Source organism: Rhamphochromis sp. 'chilingali' (genome assembly GCF_963969265.1).
Source record: "Rhamphochromis sp. 'chilingali' genome assembly, chromosome: 9".
NCBI lineage: Eukaryota > Metazoa > Chordata > Actinopteri > Cichliformes > Cichlidae > Rhamphochromis > Rhamphochromis sp. 'chilingali'.
This window is the reverse complement of record NC_137936.1, coordinates 28717980-28736810: the sequence shown is the minus strand read 5'-3', so window position 1 is coordinate 28736810 and position 18831 is coordinate 28717980. Positions and strand designations below refer to the sequence as shown.

Below are 18831 nucleotides of genomic sequence, written 5' to 3'. Positions count from 1 at the left end.
ATTATTTAATCAGATTTAACTATGACCACTTGATTAGAGTTTAGTTTAGAAATGCTTTAAATAGTGCTCTGCCAGTGTACACTCACTAGCCAGTTTTTAGGTACACGTTCAACTGGTTGTTAATATAATTATCTAATAAGCCAGGTAGGCATGTAGACATTGACAAGACAACCAGCTGAAGTTCAAACTGAGCCTCAGAATGAGTTGAAGATTTAAGTGACTGAAGGTGGCATGGTTGTTAGTGCCAGACAGGCTGGTGTTCTCACAAACTGGTGATCTGCTTGGACCTTTCTGTACAACCATCCAAGCAGCGTCTCAGTGGGTGAAAATGTCTAGTTGAAGTCAGAGGAGAATGGCCAGATTTAGCACAGAGCATCATTTCAGTCCAGCCGAGTGTTGTTGTTGACCATGTCAATGACTCTTCTAGGCTTCAGTTCTCAATGCTAACAGGGTATACCTAATGAAGTGGCCGCATAAGGTTCACTTGACTGAACAGTTCTCCAGCTTCACTTTGCAGTGCTCAAAAAGTGTTGTTTCACATGATTAATCATGAAACATGGAAATATTAACATGTCATTATGTTAAGTAAACATAATAAAAAAAACAACTCACCCTTATAATCAGCTGAAGGAAATGAGTCGGTAAAAAGAAAAATAGAAGGATCACAGTATGGTGGAAGGAAAGAAAGTTGTGTGTGTGTGATGTGAGTGAACAGGTGGGTATAACAACACAAGCAGGTTTGAAAAATTCAAAGACATTTATTATTTTATCTCCACACAAAAGATTTCAAAACAATAAACAAAGCAGAGCTGGAAACAAATATTAGATGCTCTGCCTATAAACACGTTTTTCTTGCTTTGAGCAACAAACAATAATAAAGTCCCTCGTGTACAAAATACTATTTTGAGGAGACAGTGAGGGGTGACCACCACCTCCTCTCACTCCTTCTGCTGCTGCTCCTCAGGCAACATCACCATCACCTCACCCTCCATCACCACTTTATCCTTAACAGAGCACGTTACAGCAATGAAGGCGAATGACATCTTAATCTTGCGGACTTCGGCTTCGGCCAGCACCTCCTCTCCAACGTAGAGTGGTGCCGGGAAGCGGATCTCCTGGTACAAGAAGATGCAGCCTCGACCCGGCATCCTGGTGCCGAGCACGGCCGAGATCAGGCCGTTGATGAGGACGCCGTGCACGATAGGTGTCTCAAACGAAGTGGTGCTGGCGTACGCCGGATCCAGGTGGAGGGGGTTGGTGTCACCTGTCAGCTCAGCGAACGCCTCCACGTCACGGGAAGAGAACGCTTTGGTGAGGGAAGCTCGCTGGCCAATGTGGAGTGACCGGCTGAGGTGAGGAGCCGCTGCGATGGAAGACAGCGGTTTGTTAAAGACTCGCCTCCACAGGAAACTCATTGCGAAAAAAAGAAAGCTCCTCCGGCCTCAGTCGAGCTGCAGATCCCGACTGTTTCCCGTCAGTGCCAAGAGGAACGGAGACACCTGAACACAGCACAGAGCAACAGAAAGATGGTCTTTATAATGTCTTGGATTAAATATTCCTCAAACACAAATGATGCAACATTACTGTAACATTCCTTAAATTAAAGGAGACCTAACTGAAACCTTTGCAAAATGCACAACTCAAAAATCATCCTTATGAGGCTTGGTCACGATTTTCAGGCTTTAAATTACAAAAATGTTATTGTTTTATGGTTGGAAGCTTGTTTCTATAACAAAAACAAAACAAAAATAATTTTTGCCAATCATAAGTCAAAATTTTGGAGTTTTAATCTCAAAACTTCAACTTTACTGGAAGTTTGGCTCATTTTTACAGGAGTTTTAGTTAGTAAGTCAAAATTCTGAGATAATAATCCAAAGTTTTGACCTACAGAAAGAACAAAATGTTCGTTTTCCATAATGGGCCTCTAGGGGAGAGACAGCGATCTGAGCTGTGGTCCATGCATCTGTGAGCCCTTACAGAGCACCTTGAGAAACAGGATGTTTCTTTTAGCCACACCAACACAATCTTTGCTCACAACTGAAACTTAATTCCACACAGGATAATCCAGCATCAATTGCAGAAGCACCAGCACAAGAGGCTATAGTGCCAAGACATCTAAAAAGAGCGGCCTTGCTGATACAGTCCACGAGACGCTCTTAAGGGGAGATCAGCAACTCTAAATGAGTCCCTTTCTGAAACTTTTTCAGCACACCTTGTATATGAGACAGAAATATAAAAGGGCAACGTCCTATTTAAGTCAACGATGATGTTGCATGCCTCCCAGTCTCTTTCTCATGGTGGTGAACGCCGCATGATTGCAGCCTTGCTATTGTGCATCACATGAATCCCTACTGATCACCTTATCTATTGTATCCTAATTTAATCTAACAACAGCAGCTACAAAAAGAACAGTTACATATTTTTTGGCACTAATCTGTTTAAAACAGAGTAAAAAAAATACTGCTTCATCCTCTTTAAACCTCATAGTGCACACTTAAAGCAACTTCTTCATTACTTCATTTTAAATCCACAGCAGCAGTGTCCAGAAAAGCAAAATGAACAAGAACAAAAAAAGCTCACGTATCATCTGTAGAGATTAAAGCTGATGCACAGGAACTTTCCTCTTCAGCTCAGGAGTGCGAATACAGAACATTGTTCTGCACAAACATATGTGTAATGCTTCCACACGGACGTAATTTTTTGTGCCTGGCGGCAGAGATAATCGCCTCAGAGGTCATGTGGTTCGGGAGCGGCAGTAAAGTATTCACAGCTGATAGTCTCAAGGTCGACACAGAGCTTTGATGCTCGGCACAAAAAACACACGAGACCCAACCATCAGAAACTCTGTGGAAGGTGACTGATTGGTTGTTCACAGACTTGTGGCTCAGAAGCTGAAAATTAGTAAAGAACTTCACTTTGTTCACCTTCATTTGCAAACAAGAGACTATCCTACAGATGTGTATATTACAGCATGTTATACTAGCACAAGAGAGGATAATGTGCATCAAATTAGCAGCTTTAATGATGACAATCTGGAGGAAAAAATGTTAAGATTTTCAGCAAGTTTGGTAGAGTTTATTTTTCTGCAAAATATGTAAACTCTATTTATTTGTCATCACGCGTCACGATTCTTTAGTCTATTAACTTCTCTAGGAGTGGATCACCTCTGAGAAAATTCTTATTATGAGAGAAGAGCGGGGATCAAATCTGCTGACCTGCAGGACTCTGAAGGCACAGGCCTTGTTCTGGTAGGAGCCGAGAAGAGTCAGGGAGCTCCACAGCTTCACCAAACTTCTGCAAACACACACAATAAAAGAAGAAAATGATACCAACAAGTGGTGGTTAGTCTGTTTCAGTTTCAGCTGTCCCCACCACCCCACCCAGCCCCCTTTCTCTCATGGTCGGTGGTCACCTGCTGTAAACACGGAGGAGAGCGGTCAGGGTGTCCTCATCGTACTTCAGGACGTCAAAGTTTAACGCTGCTCCCACCTGAGGAGTGAAAACAAAGTAAGAAAAGCTAAACTGCATCCCTCCACGCTACGCATGAATTAGGACCCTGGATTCAGATAGTTTGGACTATCCAGAACATCTCCCTTTCCTTTTCATCTGCTTCAATCTCACCCTCCACATTCAGCATCTTCCTCCTCTGCACACGTCCAAACCACCTCAGCCTTGTATCTAACTTTTGCTCTAAACTGAGCCTGAGCTGTCCCTCTGATCTACACTCATTTCTAATCCCACCCATTCTGGTCAATCCCAATAAAAATCTAAGCATATTCTGCTCTGCCTTCATTTTTTTTTTTTTTTTTTTATTAGTGCAGTTTCACTCATGTACTTTTCATGTATTCTGTCTTGCTTCCATTCCTCTTCTCTCCAGCACATACCTCCACCTGCTCCCTACTCTAACTAGAGATCACAATTTCATCTGTGATCATCTTAGTACATGGAGACTCCTGGCTGACCTCAACTGTCAGTTTGACATTTACGTGAAGATACATTATCACAAAAAACCCAAAAACAAACAAAAACAAGACTGATCCAGATCACCACAAACAAACAGTCACCTCAAAGCTGGGATGAGCCCCACATCTGGTAGAATACACTATATTACCAGAAGTATTCACTCACCTGCCTTCACACGCTTATGAACTTGAGTGACATACCATTCTCGATCCATAGAGTTTAATATGACATCAGTCCACCCTGTGCAGGTATAACAGCTTCAACTCTTCTGGGAAAGCTTTCCGCAAGGCTTACAAGTATGTGTTTGTGGCGGGGTGTGGCCTGCGATGCCGCTGCAGGTGAGATGGACTCTACGGCATCTACAATCTACACCACTACAAGTAGTGGTGTACTTTACAGCACTCCACCCGATGCTTTGCTTGGCCTGGCTGCAGCTGCTTGGCTACGGACACCCATTTCACAAAGCTCTCTACGGACTGTTCTTTGATCTAATCTGAAGGCCACATGAAGTTTAGAGGTGTGTAGAGATTGACTCTGCAGAAAGTCGGCAAACTCTGCACACTAGGGCATAGAGACAGCATTTGCTGACCCCACTCTGTGATTTTACATAGAATACCATTTCATGCTGAGTTAGCGTTGTTCACGCTCGCTTCCACTTTGTTAATACCTCTAACAGTCGACTGTGGAATATTCCTTAGAGAAGAAATTTTACAAGTGGACTCGTTGCACGGGTGGCATCATATTACGGCATCACACTGGAATTCACTGAGCTCCTGAGAGCGACCCATTCTTTCACAAATGTTTGTAGAAGCAGTCTGTATGCCTGGGTCCTTGATTGTATACACCTGTGGCCAAGACAGTTACTGGAACAACTGAATTCATTGATTTGAATGGGCGAGTGAATACTTTTGGCAATATAGTGTATTTAATGCAAATTAATCCTCACATTATACAAAGGTTCTGAAACTCAGGAGAATAAAACAAGTAAAACAAACACAGAAGCTCCTTAACTCCTCACCGGTCTTCATGGTCTCACCTCTCCATACAGAGACTTCAGGCCTGTGATGATGAAGTACTTCAGTTCAACGGCACTTAGTCTGGTTGACTCATCCTCCAGCACACTAAAGACACAGAGGAAAAAATAAAGTGTGCGTGTGTGTACAAATATCAGCACAACATCAAACTCTAAAAATACGATGAGGAACTTACAGGCGGACCTTCAGGTAGTGGTACGGTGAGGCGTTTTTCAACACGACCCGTTGGTAGACAGACGCTTCTTCCTTCTCCTCCACCTGTTTCATTCTATCAGAGCATCAGTGGCTCAGCCTCTGTCTGATGAAGAGCAGCAGGTGGATCAGCTGACTATAAAAAAAAAAAAATCAAAACAGTGGCGCTTACAGAGAGTCTCTTCGTCATGTCTGCATTTTATCGTTAGCCAATAAATACCTGTACTAAAGCAGGAACTGTGTGCGTTACACTTTATTTTCCACAAGCTTGTGAGGGCCTGTCAGTGTGCACTATCAAAGACTTGTAGCAGCAGGTGTTTAAAGCATTTTGTAAGTATTTTAGTTACGGGCTGGACCTTTGGACAGCAGCTTTGGGTAACAAAGCTGCTGCATTTACACAAAAGCAAACAACAAAGACAAACAGGAACACCTCAGAGCAAACCTGATAAGCTCTAAAATATTACGTTTTGGGAAGCCCAGAGATCTGACAGTGAAACGTCAATAAAAACACGAGGAAAACTCCGTACAGCCTTTAAAACCCGAAGCTGAAAGCGGCTAACCCTGGACAAGGTGAACCCGTTAGCTTCAGCTAAGTTATTGTAGCTGCTAGCTGATTCTCTGTTATCGACTCCGCACACAGAAATGAAAGTTTTTAATTTGTTCTGAAGTTTAATAAAAGCAGAAGCACTTCACTCACCAGCTGCTAAAACGTGGAGGACACACAGCGTGCCGAGAAGTCCGCAATCCCAGAGAAACGTCTTTCACCAAGGGGGAAGGGGACCCCAGCAGCGCATGCGCAACCAGCTTTTGCAAAGACGCGTAAAACTGCAAGATGGATCACTCTTCGCCACGAGACGGCTTATTTTGTCTTGTACGTTGAAAACCGGATATGGAAGCTTGTTTCTGCCACTGCCACAAAAAACAAACAACAGTACTAACTCTGACAAAATAATTTAAAATTAATTTGTGAGTTTTTGAGTTACTGAATCAACATTTTGAGGTAATAATCCAAATGTTTTTTCTAATGGCTGACATTTTTCTCTATGGAAATAAAAATTAATTATTCATTTATTTTATTTTTTTAATTTCAGGTTGTATTTGACAGGACTTGATTCGTCGCCCTCACAATGTCAAAATAACATTTACAACTTGTGTAACCCTAACCCTAACCTTTCAGTGGTGCTATTAAATAGCATATAGCATATTAAACTTCACAGCTTGAGCTTACATCATTCATCTTCTTCGACACACATCCTGCTTTGATCTTGAGTGGGCCAGACCAGTGAAACTCCTCTTGCTGTCAGTGTAAAAAGAAGTTTAACTACATATTCAGTCCCAGCTGAACTGCTACTTTACTGCAATACATTGCGCAAAGTAGTTCTCTCTACTTTTTTCATCTTATTTTCTTTTTAATCATGTTACTTTTAGTATTTTAATCATGTTTCATCTCTTCAAACACATTTCATTGTAATGCTGACCCTGTACTAACAACATGTGACAAATAAATCTGAATTGCAGGGCCTCGTGAGCAGTGACTACTTCCTGTGCATCTTGAATAAATTACTTGATGTGTTATGTCTTCCAAAATGACAGGATTTTTCAACCAACAATCTTAAACACACAAAATCTTTTAATTCCACCATTTTTTTAAACTTTATATATTAAAGTTAATAGCTAAAGGTTACAAATCACATATTAATCAACAGTAAATGTTTCATTGTAAATTCAGTCTGATGTGTTTTTGTGATGTTAATTATGCAGTCAGTCCACTGCATAGTTCACAAACAGCTGTAAACAGAAGACTACAATGCAGTTTTCTGAAAGTGAAACATGAAAACGAGGATTGATACCATGACATTAAACTCTAAAGATTATGGATATCAGCCGCCTGCAGGGCAGTGAGTAAAAGTCATACAGATGAAAACATCAGGAATATCTTAAAGTAAAGTAATACTTTTGTGCGTTTGTTCAGTTTTTTTTACAGACATAAACGTTGATGTAGAAATCTCATCATACTTCTCCTCTCCTTCATCATCATGAGGTCAGGGGTCGGCGTACAGTTCAAAGGTTTTTCTTCAAGAAACTTTCTTTACGTTGCCATCGCTGACTGCCTGCTCAGACAGGAAGTCCGTGATGAGTTTGGCGGCTTTTCTCGGTCGCTCAAGAGCCACAGAGTGACCACAGCTGTCCAACACCGTCACCTGGCAGTGAGGCAGCGCCCCCTGCAGCACAGCGGCGCCCGAAACGTCCAGCACCTGAGAGTTCAGACAAGTGTGTTACAGCTCTGTGTGACGCTGCAGCACGGCTTTACTGACACACTGAAATATCCCAACACCACATGACGGAGATTTACAGATTTACAGATATTCATGCTCTGTTGTCAATTCGTATAGACTTCCAAATGAAAATGAACTTCGAACTTTACAGCATTAAAAGGCACATTTACAGCCTGGTAGAAATTGTTTTTTATTTCAACAGTACAATTTAATTTTTTTCTATCTTATTAATATGGATACAGTTAAAGTTTAAACTTCTCTCAACAGTGATTCAATAATTTAAATATGAAGGACGTAGTGAGCACAAGTAGATGAGGAGGGCCACTTGGCAGTTCTGATGACCGGCACCCCTAATTTTTATTTTTATTTTTTTAAAGAAGCAGTACATACCCGCAAAGGGCGGAAAATTGGGGCTGAGACATCGTTTTCTAATGATCATCACTGCTGTAGGGTTGTGAATTTACCTGGTCTTCCTTCCCCCAGATAACCTGCAGGGGCACTGTGATCAGATGCATGTTTTCTTGTAGCGAGTGGCGAGACTTCTCCCCAACAATCTCCATGAACACTACACACACACACACACACACACACAGGGGCAATGAGTTACTAAAGGGAAAATGATTACTGCAGAGTAGAAGTAGACACAATCTGCTTTTCTCCCTGCTTCACTGTCTTTATACAAGTGAGTCATATCAAAAGTGCTTTCCTTCACTAATTAATTTATCTGAAATGTCAAATAGAAAATAATGAAAAAAGGCAGGAGGCAAAGGGTCAGATCAAATCCCTCAGTAATCTGTGACTGTCGATGGAGCACTGCTTGAACTCAATTCACTTCAATATATATAGCACCAAATCACAACAGCCGTCGCTTCAAGGTGCTTTATATTGTAAGGTAGAGACCCTACATTATTACAGAGATGCAAGCATCTCTGCAAGCAACCCAGTAATCAAATGACCACCTTTGAGCAACGACTTGGTGATGGTGGGAAGGAAAAACTCCCTTTTAACAGGAAAAAAAACGCCAGCAGAACCAGGCTCAGGGAAGTGCGGCCGTCTGCTGTGACCGGTTGGGGATGAGGGGAGGAGGACAGGACAAAGAGAAGAAAAGAGCAGGTGATGGTGAGCGGACTGACCTTCTTTGTAGAAATCATTGTTTGGGATCCTGTTGGCAAGGAGACCGCTCAGCACCTAACAACACACATGCACACAAATGCAAATAAATAAAAAGAAAGAAAGAAAAGCAACAGCAGTACTGGCAGTGTGACTGAGAGCAGGTATATTGTTACAAGCCTTAAATGCAAAGTGACCCAGAAGTGTCTGTGTGATGGTTGAATTCTGCAAATACTAAAGCAAGCTGGAACATCTTTTGTGGAAAGAAAGGAGGTTCAGAGGAACAAAATATCATACTCTCTAGGATGCTACTCTCTGCATTCATATGCGCCTTTTGTAAAGTTATGATGTCTTTTGTGAAGCACTTTGCAATGTGGGTTTATGAAACTGCTCCATAAATAAAGATATTCCCATATCAATGATAAAAGTGAAGTAAGGGTTGCATTATAACTCAGTTCATTGCAGATCTTTCTGTGTGCAGTCTGCATGTTTTTCCTGTCCTGCTTTTCCAGCTTCCTCTAGCAGTCCAAAGATATGCATGTGAGGTTAAGTGATTCTAAACTGGCTGTAGATGTGAGGTAGATAAAATGCTTAAAGTGCAAAGAATAAAGAATAAAATAAAGCAGATGACAGTCTGCAGGATGAATTTGGAAGAGGAAGCTATTAAAAATAAGACAGCCACTGAGAACAGGGTGAAGTATTGTAGTTAAACTTTGGTCAATTTTAGCTTCACCACAGCAAACCGTAAAACCCACAGTCACATTGTTTAAATACTTCAATGTGATTTCTCCTAATTCCTTACAAATTCTCCTTCACATCTTTCCTTGTCTTAATGACGTGCTGATACAATGAATCATGCGGATAAGGAAACTTGTGAAGTCATTTCTACTGTGCCCATGCAGCTCAGCCCTGTACCTGTCGGGGGAGTTTTGGGGGGGTGTTACAACAGAGTCTCAGCATGTCCTCGAGTTCCTGAATGGTGGTGGGGACGAGCGGGATCGACTCATCCTTCTCACCCATCTCCAGCTCCCTCAGGCGACTGATGAACTCCGAGTCCGTCGGGTAAACCAGGCCTGTTTGGGAGAGAAGATGAGGAAGAGGAATTATGCAAACCTGATCATCATCAGCAAATGTAAGGTACGTCTGCTGAGTTTACCTGCCGGGCAAACCAAGGTGACACTGGATAGGTGGGTGGGGTAAGTGGCAGCGTACACCCCTGCGACGTTGCCACCCATTGACGTGCCGACCAGGTGGAAGGGTCTTTTATCGAGACCGATACTCTGCACAAACTACACAGGAAGAAAAACAGAGAGGTGAGTTTTGAAACAGGACAGTAGCTCAGTGCTTCTGCTGTGGTCCAAACCTGGAAGCCTTGCTTTGATTACAAGAATAACCTCCCCCTGAAAGATATCCCAGTGGTTTTTCCAAACTTATAATTATTACAAAGTGTGCAAGTGTCACACACACACACAAATTTGTACAGACCTGGTGGATTCGTTCAACCTGACCGCGGATGCTGTAATCCTCTGGACCGGTGCGACTTGTCCCCTCGTGTCCCGGCATGTCCACACACACCACATGTTGGTTTCTAGGGAGGAACTGGAGGAGAAAGCAAACACTAGTGATGGTAAATTTGATTCTTTTTACTGAATCGAGTTTTAATGAGTCACTCACCAAAGTGAATCGGATTTTGTGAGTCATTTGATTCACTGAGTCAGTTGACCAGAGAGTGCAAAAAATGTACATTTTCACTCAAACTTAATTTGTTTAAGTTTGAGTTGGGGCGGTAATGCGCCTTAACATTGGTTGCCAACCAAGAAGAAGAAGAAGCTGTGAGCCAGGAGGGGGTGAGTGAGTGAGTGAGTGATTCGTTCGCTCGCTCTATGATTCAGCACAGGAGGGAGGGGGTTAGTGAGTCCTGAGTGATTCGCTTACGCTTACGATTCAACACAGGAAGGGAGGGGGTGAGTAGCTCAAATGTGCTGTTAGCATGTTAGCAGAGTGATGCTACTGTGAACTGAGGAGCTATTTTCTTGATGTGAGCTTCTACTCACATCTACTTTTTCTTCCAGTTCAGAGCAGAAATGCTTTTGTTAAGAAACTGGCTGTTGTTCCCCCCCCCCCAATTTTATTTATAAGCTAGATATATTTCTACTAAGCGAATTAGTTTGTTAACAGAAACAGGGATGAGTCAGTGAGTCAGTTGGGCTTGTGAATCATGATTCACGAGTCAGTAAAGTGATTCTCGAGTATTGAACGATTCGTTCACGAATCGAACATCACTAGCAAACACACCAGAGGCTCACTTACATACACTTCATGACAGAAAGGCTGGAGAATCACCAGTCAAATCTGACAAAATCTGCTTCAACAGTTATAGATTTTTGCTCAAAGGTAAGATTTTACAAAGGGGACAGCTTCCACGTCTCCACACACAATTCACCAACCCTGTGTTTCCAGATTTACACACAGCTGAGCTGAAGTTCCTTTTTTAGCAGTGAAAATGTCACTGTCACAAACATGTACATCTGATGTTTTGATTTATTTTTGTGTAAAAACCTTGACAACAGGTAGCCACATATCCTTGGTGGCAGAGAAGCCGTGGAGCAGCAGCAGTGATGGTGTTGCGCCTCCTGGTGCCCCGCGTGTGGAATAACAGAAGTGGTAATTCCCACTGTGAGAGAAGCGGACAACCAATCCGAGCCTGCGGCGCCAATACCTGCAGAGATTTACAGGTGAGCCGTTATAAAGTCTCATGTTCTGGATGTTCAGTGATTCCTGAGGATTAAACATGAGGCGATCCATCCACTAACATTATGAAATAAATCATGTGATTGTGTAGTCTTTAAAAACAAGATCACTGTTTCTGAATTTTCTCTGACTCTGATCATCACTTTATTTTAGGATTCAGTTCAACATCCTGCAGCTGCACATGGTTTCATATGAAAAGGGTCATTGTGCAGTCAAAACTGGTGTGAGATCACATTAATGGGAAAATCCCCCCACAAAATAAAAGCACACTAGAAAATTAAAGGTTTATCATGAAAAGATGATGACCTGTAGAAATCATTTTATAACTGCTGTTATGAAAATAAGAGTGATGCTCTGCCACTTATTTCCATAGTTTGTTCATGTGATTGTTTAATAATTTATTGTGCAACACTTTGGATATTCATATCAACCACAAATGCAGCTTCATTACTCAACATAAACATAATAAGGTGAATTTCTGCTACCCTTACAACGGTCAGGGTTAAAAAATAAAAACCAAACAAAATAAAAACAGAGGTCAGGAACGGTCCCCGAAATCTGGGACCAAAATGATCTCGACAGATAAAAATAATCTTCTACACAGTCACAGATTCACTGTTAATTCTTTGCACATGTTTTTCTTCTTCTATTACATGTCAGTGAGTCAGCACTTTGTGTGTGTGTGCGTGTGTGTGTAAGACAGAGTGAAGCAACATCAGTAATCCAGTAATCAGCCAGCATGTAGTTTTTTTCACAGCTTAGTCTAAAGTTCAGAAGGAAAGGTCACTGCTTTGGCTCTTTCACAATAAAAGCATTTTTGAAGCTGTATTGGAACACAGGAACTACATTATTTTCATTCAAATGTAACGCGTGTCCAGTTTGTCTGCTTGTTGCTGTTGAAGGCTTTATCTGGTGGGTTTAGTAACTTTGAAGAAAATTGCTTGGAGTAACATTTATTAGATTTATTTTCATAAAAAAATAAGAAAAATGGAAAACCACTGTACAAAAGTGCAAAAGTCCTGAGCCACCAAGTCTTTTTCCTGTTTCCTTATCTTAAGAATGGCTTCTTGGCAGCCACCCTTCACTGACACCATTTCTAATGATACTTCAGTGAACAGTAAAGGGATCAGCCAAAGGGTCAGATGACTCTTATGGTCCTTTGTCAGGTCTTTGCTGGATTTTCCTATTTCTTAAGGACATGACTCAGATACTGCTACGGTTTATCAGCTGTAATTTTTCAGACCTGTAATTTCTTTATTTTTCCCTCATGAAAAGCAGCCAATGTCCAAAGAAAAGGTTTGGAAGACCTCCAGAAGGCTGGACACCTACTGATGATGACCACTTAAAAAAATCACAACAAAGTCTGGCTGCTTGGAAGCAAAACATGAGAAATAAGGAATGACTTGAGACTTTTGCAGAGTACTGTAGGTGGAAAATCTTTTCCATTTCTTCTGCTATAATCCAGTGGTGTGCCTAAACCAAACAGATACAAGTCTAACCCGCCTGTTTGTTCTCTGTGTGTATGTCCTCTATGTGCCTTTACCAGTTGTACGCCTTGAGGAGCGCTCCAGGCCAGAACAGGAAGGAGGTGACGAAAGCGAGCATGGGCACAACCAGGACACCTCCTGCCAGCATTATCATTTTGGCCACATTCAGCTCCATCGTTGCAGCCTCCTTTAAAAAAAAAAAACAGATCACAAACTGCACTCTCAGCTCAGTTTAACTGTAGATAATCAAGCAGAAACTGAATAATTTATTAGTCCCAGACGAAACTGTGTCCTCACAGTTGCTCCAAGACAGTAAGAAGAGTAACTACTAGAAGAGTAACTGTAACTTTGGTCGTTGCTGTGCTTTTTTTGGAAATCGAATTTCCCAGAGGAACCCACCCGAGGGATTAATAAAGTTCTATCTTATCTTATCTTATCTTATCTTATCTTATCTTATCTTAGTGTTATACTGTATAATAATAATAGAAACAGACGCTGAGTACTGCATCCAGAGTACTGAAGTGACAAAAGTCCAGTTAAATCACTCAGTCTTGCCTCAGTCAATGAAACATTTAGCTGTAAACAAACATATAGTCAGGGAAATGTGCTGGTTTATTTATGCCTTTACTCCAAAAAAAGACAAAGCCTAACTTAAGCTGATAAATAAAAAATATTCCCATAGCTTTCCAAAGTTATGGCATCACTTTTTTTTTACTTTTAGTGTAAAAGATCCATTTTTCCACTGCAGAAAGCAAAGGTGGGAAAGCATTTTAAGTGTAATTACATTGCTTATAATAATAAAAGCTTGTAATAAATGAAATTCAACTCACTAAAAATATAATACAAACTTCTTGTAGGTTCCCTTTAAATACATTTTAATTATACTTAAATGCTTTGAAAAAAAAAACTGGATGAAAGAGAGCAGGTAGAGCTGAGTGTAAAATATGAACCCAAAACTCAGTAATAGGAGTTGCCTGCTCAACCCAGTGAGCTAAACCACCATATGTTAGCTTGTTTCTTAGCTCTAATTATCAGGCACCTGCGTCCGTGGCTTCCACACAATATGTCATAAATGCAGCATTGAACCAGGCTTGATGGGTCAAATATGGCAACTCATGGTAACAGCAAATTGACACAGCAGTTGTTAATAGTTAACGTTGAGGTATTACTTCCATCTTTCATATACAGTCTATGATTTTGACATGAAATCGCAATTAATGCAAGTGCCACAAAATCAACAGGATACAACAGGATTACTTAACCCACTGAACAACGTCCAGCGCTGCAAGCCCAACCCAGAAAGACACTGAACCTTTGAAGCAGCTGCAAAGTTCACAGTTTCCGGAGAAAGCACCTGTAGGGGGAATGTGCTTAAAAAATAAACTACTTCTACTCGTAATATACCATAGTAATACACAGTAATCGGGATTTGGAGGTTTGCTTTGATGTAGAAATCAGACCAAGTAAAAAAGTGCATTTGTTAGGAGTTTTTTTTAAAGGTTAGAACCGGAAAATGAGTAAAACAAGTTTACATTGAGAAAAAAATGCGGAAGTTTCCTTTAACCGTAACGGTCACAGGCTTAAAGAGACAAACTTCTCTTTTTGAATATTTTGTTCACTGAGGGTTTGATGGTAGAACACCAGATGCAAAGGTTACATTAAAAACTCGTGTCCTTTTAACCTGCTGAAAACGTCACATCGGACATAACGCGGACACCTCAGGCTGAGTACTATAGCGCTTTATCTACACCTGCAGGGTCAGCGGCGCCCTACCTGTCAGGGTCCTCTTCGAGCTGTCAGTGCCGGCTGTCCTCCATTCAGTCCGCTGCTCTTCCTCCTCTTTCACCTAAATTACATAACAGCCTTTCATCCGCACTTAAAGGGATACTGCAGAAGAAAAATGCTGTGCTGCATTCAGGTGCCGTCAGAAGCAGAGGATGTGTGATGTGTGCGAGCACGTCCACAAGAGGGCGCCAACATCTACAGGCAGCTCTTAGAGAACAGCACTGATGCTCCAGAATTTCTGTCGAAGTTAAAGCAATTTATATATTTATTTTCTTCAAATGAATGTTTCAGTTGATTTCTGTCCAGTGTTTTGTGGCTCGGAGGGCTGGCAGCTCCCCAGTTTCAGACTGGGAGGAGACAAAAAGCCTCGGAGGGTTGCATAAGAAAGGTCATTGGCTAAAAATCTGTGACCAACCAAATGTGCTGATGATCCTGCTGTGGTGAGAAAGGAGCAGCTGAAAAAAGATTTAAATAGTGGTCTGAACTGATTGGAGCTCAAGTGGAAAAACACAATGTCAGGATTTAGCAACATATCTGTCACTGCTTGTGTGTAAATGCTAGAAAACGTTCTCCTTCTTTCTTCTTTTGATCATCCAAGGGGCCTTGAACTTTTGCCGTTTTTTTTTTTTTTGGCCAAAAACCTAATTTAAAGGCTGCCAGTCTTCGTGCATTTGCTAAATTATACACTGAAAAGCACTTTATAATAAAAGGAAAGAATATACTTAGGATCTAAATAAGAGGGTTTTAACAGTATGACAGTTGCTAATAATAATGAATTATAATAAAGCAGGAAGTAGTCTGTAATATTGTTTGAAATGTGAAAATAGCTGGAAAAGAGGGGAAAAGTTATAAACTTGTGATTATTTACAATAAAAAGACCTGCTGTGGTGATGACATCGACTTCTGAGCCGCAGAGTCTTCAAGCCAGTTATTATCATCATTTTAACTTTGTATTAAGAAACACTTAACTTGCATTAACTATTTTTGAACCAATCAGCACACAAACACCAGCACTTTCAGTCAGTCATTTAAGTTTGTTGGTTACTGTGAGTGTGAAAAGATCATCAACCTTCTGAATGAACAACTTTTACATTCCTAACAAACTCAAGGAAGCTTTCAATGCTCAACAAACTGATTTTCAGCCATATTAGGGATAATCATGTTGTATAATCTGTGTAGTCAGAGGCTGATATTACACAAAGATGAGCTTTTCTCCCTGCTTACAATGCACACTATTAAAGGCCATAAAACTCTGCAGATCAAATAAATTGTCTCACTTTGGGGCTAAAAATATCCCAATCTGTTTTTTCTTTCATGGTTCAGGAAGCAGCTGTCAGACGGTCAGCTGGGTGATGTAACTGCCCGGGAACGTCAGTCCAGAAACCACAGGAATACCTCACATTCCTGCAGGTAGTAGGTCAGCACACACACAGACACACACACACATATTAGTGGAGTTTTGTAATCCTCAGTGATTCTAATTTTTCTGCCTGCAGCTGGTTTATTTGAGAAAACTACCTGATTTGTTCTTGTGAAATTTTCATTTGCTATGTTTAATTTTTGATGATTAATCAATGTCTGTGTGTCATAGATTAAAATATAGTTTTAGTACAATGAAGAATATTAAATATTTGCTGTTGTAACAAGCAGTCACTGCCAGTCAGTGAAGAATAAGATGCTTTTAACAAATTATCTGTGTAAACATGCATCTAACCTTTATTCAGCCAGGGGGGAAAAGACTCCTGAGAAAAGAAATCTATTTACAACAGTGTCCTGGGCAAGAAAGATGCGGTAATGTAACGGTAAAGTAACGGTAATCTAATTACCGTTTTTGCAATAGTAATCCGTTACTTTACTTGTTACTTGAAAAAAGTAATCTGATTACAGTAACGCGTTACAAGTAACGTGGGATTGTTGAGTTTACCTCGTCAGTGGATTATTGTTGAAAAATCTTGCTTTGGAAAGGATTGCCTAACTAACTCGTTGTGTTTGCCTTTACTAGGAATTGGGAGTGGAGTGTGTTTCACGGGAGTGGAGCCACAGTTTGGAATTGGAGTTTGGAGATTGCTGTGTCCTGTGTTTGGGTCTCTTCCTTACCTAAAACCTGACAGAACTATCCAGCCAGTGATGGACCTCGAGCCCATGAGATATCGCTACAGGTGAACTTAGTGGAACGCCATGGAAAGATGTTACAACACATCACCAAAGAGTAGAGTGTACTCCTCCAGGTGGTAACGGAACTAAAAGTCATGTTGGTAACACCACCATCCTCACTATAATCGACTGGTTTTCCAAGGCCGCCCATTTTGTGGCATTGCCTGGATTGCCTACTGCCTTGGGAACCGCCAAACAACTCATCCAACATCTTTTCCAACTGCATGGTGTTCCTCAGGACATCGTCTCGGACAGGGGTCTACAATTCACTTTCCAGTTGTGGAAGGAGTTTTGTTCTGAACTGAGGGGCCAAATCAGTTTGTCCTCTGATTTCCACCCCCAGACTAACAGCCAAGTGGAGAGGGCAAATCAGGAGCTGGAAGCCGTCCTTCGTTGTGTTGCCTTCTCTAACTAGTCCATGTGAAGTGATCAGCTGGCATGGGTCGAATACAGCCATAACTCCATCATGGAGGGTTAGTTGGCTGTGCCTTCCATTCAGTACTATGCACATCGCTCCTGCTGGTTGTAGCGGACCGCAAGGGCAGTTCTCCTCGAGACCATGGAGCGAAATAAGTGGCTGGACGATCACCGTTGTGTGTCGGCGGCGGCCTACCAAAGCAGACAAAACGTTTGGCTCTCCTCCAGGTAAATTCCTTTGAGAACTGAGTCTAAGAAACTAGCTCCCTGGTTCCTTGGCCCCTTTGAAATCCAATCCATTCATAACCCAGTATCTGTCCTATTAACCATTCCTCGCAACATGAAGGCTGACAAAGTGTTCCATGTTTCTCAGGTGAAACCGGTTTGGACCAGCCTGTTGAGTTGTTTTAGTCCACTTAACTGAAATCAGATTTGCTTGAGCATCAAGCTCATACTCCCAGCCTGTTTTATTTCGTGTTACTCAACCAGAATTAAGCAACATGGGTGCACCATAAAAACCAAATGTTTAAGTCCAACGGTCAGAAGGTCATCCCATTGTTGTTCAGGGAAGTGATAGAATATGCTTTATTTTTTAAATCCAACTGCTAGGAAGAAGCATACTGCTTTTGAAATTTAATAACCACAATACACAACAGGACACTTATTCATTTATTTTATTTAACTGAAAACAGCATTAAACATAGTGGGCTTTCACTTTTTCATCATATCTTTATAACTTTATTTACTTGATAAAGCATAATTTTTTTATATATAAATATTTGTTGCTCATTTATCCAGAGAAAGATTAACATCTTATTTTTCTGCAAAATTCAGAGGTGTAATGACTAACCGAGTTGGGCCAACAGCTTCCCTCAGCTTCCAGTTTTTGCACCATGCTAGGCTAAACACATTAGCTATTACAATAGTACTACTACTGCTACTACTATTGGAATCAGTGAGTGGAATTGGTATTTAGTATTGACAGTACTGTCTATTATTTATATGCTACATCAACTCAAGCAATACTGCTAGCAGTTAAATGATAAAATACATAAAGGCAAAATGTTAGCTAGTGCTACTCTGCTAGCTGGTTGTAGCCTACATGAAAAGAGAAAAACAAATCCCAAAAAAGAGAAATTTAGGATTTGGGTTTTATCTGTAAACTACTGTATGTCAGAGAGATTTTTCTGATATATTTCTGACTTTAATGTCACAAAATCCTATTTCCCGCTCATTGTTTTTAACCTTGAATGGACTTAAAATGCAGTTGCTGAATTTAACACATGGCCAACTAACTTTGCAGCTTTATTGACCTCCAGTAGTGTCCTCTCAGTTTAAACTAAAATTGTCACAAAAAATGTTTACATTTATAAAGTTTTCAAAATATATACGAAAAAGAGGGACTAATTATTAGGAACAGCATAAAGCAGCATTTAGCAGCAGCAGAAACTTAAATTTATAAGAGGTTAAATGATTATTGAGTCTGCAGTTTCTTGAAATCAAACACATTTAACACAACATGGAGAAAGAATAAAAATAACAAAAACATTACATATATAGTATTAGCAGATATTTAAATCAATACTAAAATCGTGATTATGAAAAACTTATTTAACTAAAATCTGCTGTAGATTTTTTTTTTAAAATCCAGCTGGGTTTTTT

At 40.8% G+C, this 18831-nt stretch overlaps 2 protein-coding genes across 5 annotated transcripts; both read right to left on the bottom strand.

Annotated features, from left to right (window-relative positions):
* Positions 1–738: 738 nt before the first annotated feature.
* rpp14 (ribonuclease P/MRP 14 subunit) lies at positions 739–6025 on the bottom strand. 3 transcript variants are annotated; one of them, XM_080892048.1, is made up of 6 exons: positions 5887–6025; positions 5173–5325; positions 5000–5084; positions 3413–3489; positions 3216–3294; positions 1307–1499 (listed from the first exon to the last, which is right to left on the bottom strand). In XM_080892048.1, the coding sequence occupies exons 2-6, from the start codon at positions 5262–5264 to the stop codon at positions 1443–1445; spliced, it is 390 nt and encodes a 129-aa protein (XP_080748174.1). In that variant the 5' UTR covers positions 5265–5325; positions 5887–6025; the 3' UTR covers positions 1307–1442. The 3 variants fall into 3 exon arrangements, with proteins under 3 accessions (XP_080748173.1, XP_080748174.1, XP_080748175.1); XM_080892049.1 differs by having other exon boundaries at positions 5173–5295; positions 5887–5988; XM_080892047.1 differs by lacking the exons at positions 3413–3489; positions 5000–5084; positions 5173–5325; positions 5887–6025 and having other exon boundaries at positions 739–1499; positions 3216–3293.
* Positions 6026–6783: 758 nt separating this feature from the next.
* Positions 6784–14927, bottom strand: LOC308402906 (monoacylglycerol lipase abhd6-A-like). Of its 2 annotated transcripts, none has more exons than XM_080892046.1 (9): positions 14080–14405; positions 12870–13000; positions 11135–11294; positions 10061–10174; positions 9732–9864; positions 9491–9648; positions 8599–8653; positions 7930–8030; positions 6784–7444 (listed from the first exon to the last, which is right to left on the bottom strand). In XM_080892046.1, exons 2-9 carry the CDS (start codon positions 12986–12988, stop codon positions 7265–7267), a joined length of 1020 nt encoding a protein of 339 aa, XP_080748172.1. In that variant the 5' UTR covers positions 12989–13000; positions 14080–14405; the 3' UTR covers positions 6784–7264. The 2 variants fall into 2 exon arrangements, with proteins under 2 accessions (XP_080748172.1, XP_080748171.1); XM_080892045.1 differs by lacking the exon at positions 14080–14405 and adding an exon at positions 14587–14927 and having other exon boundaries at positions 6792–7444.
* Positions 14928–18831: the final 3904 nt, after the last annotated feature.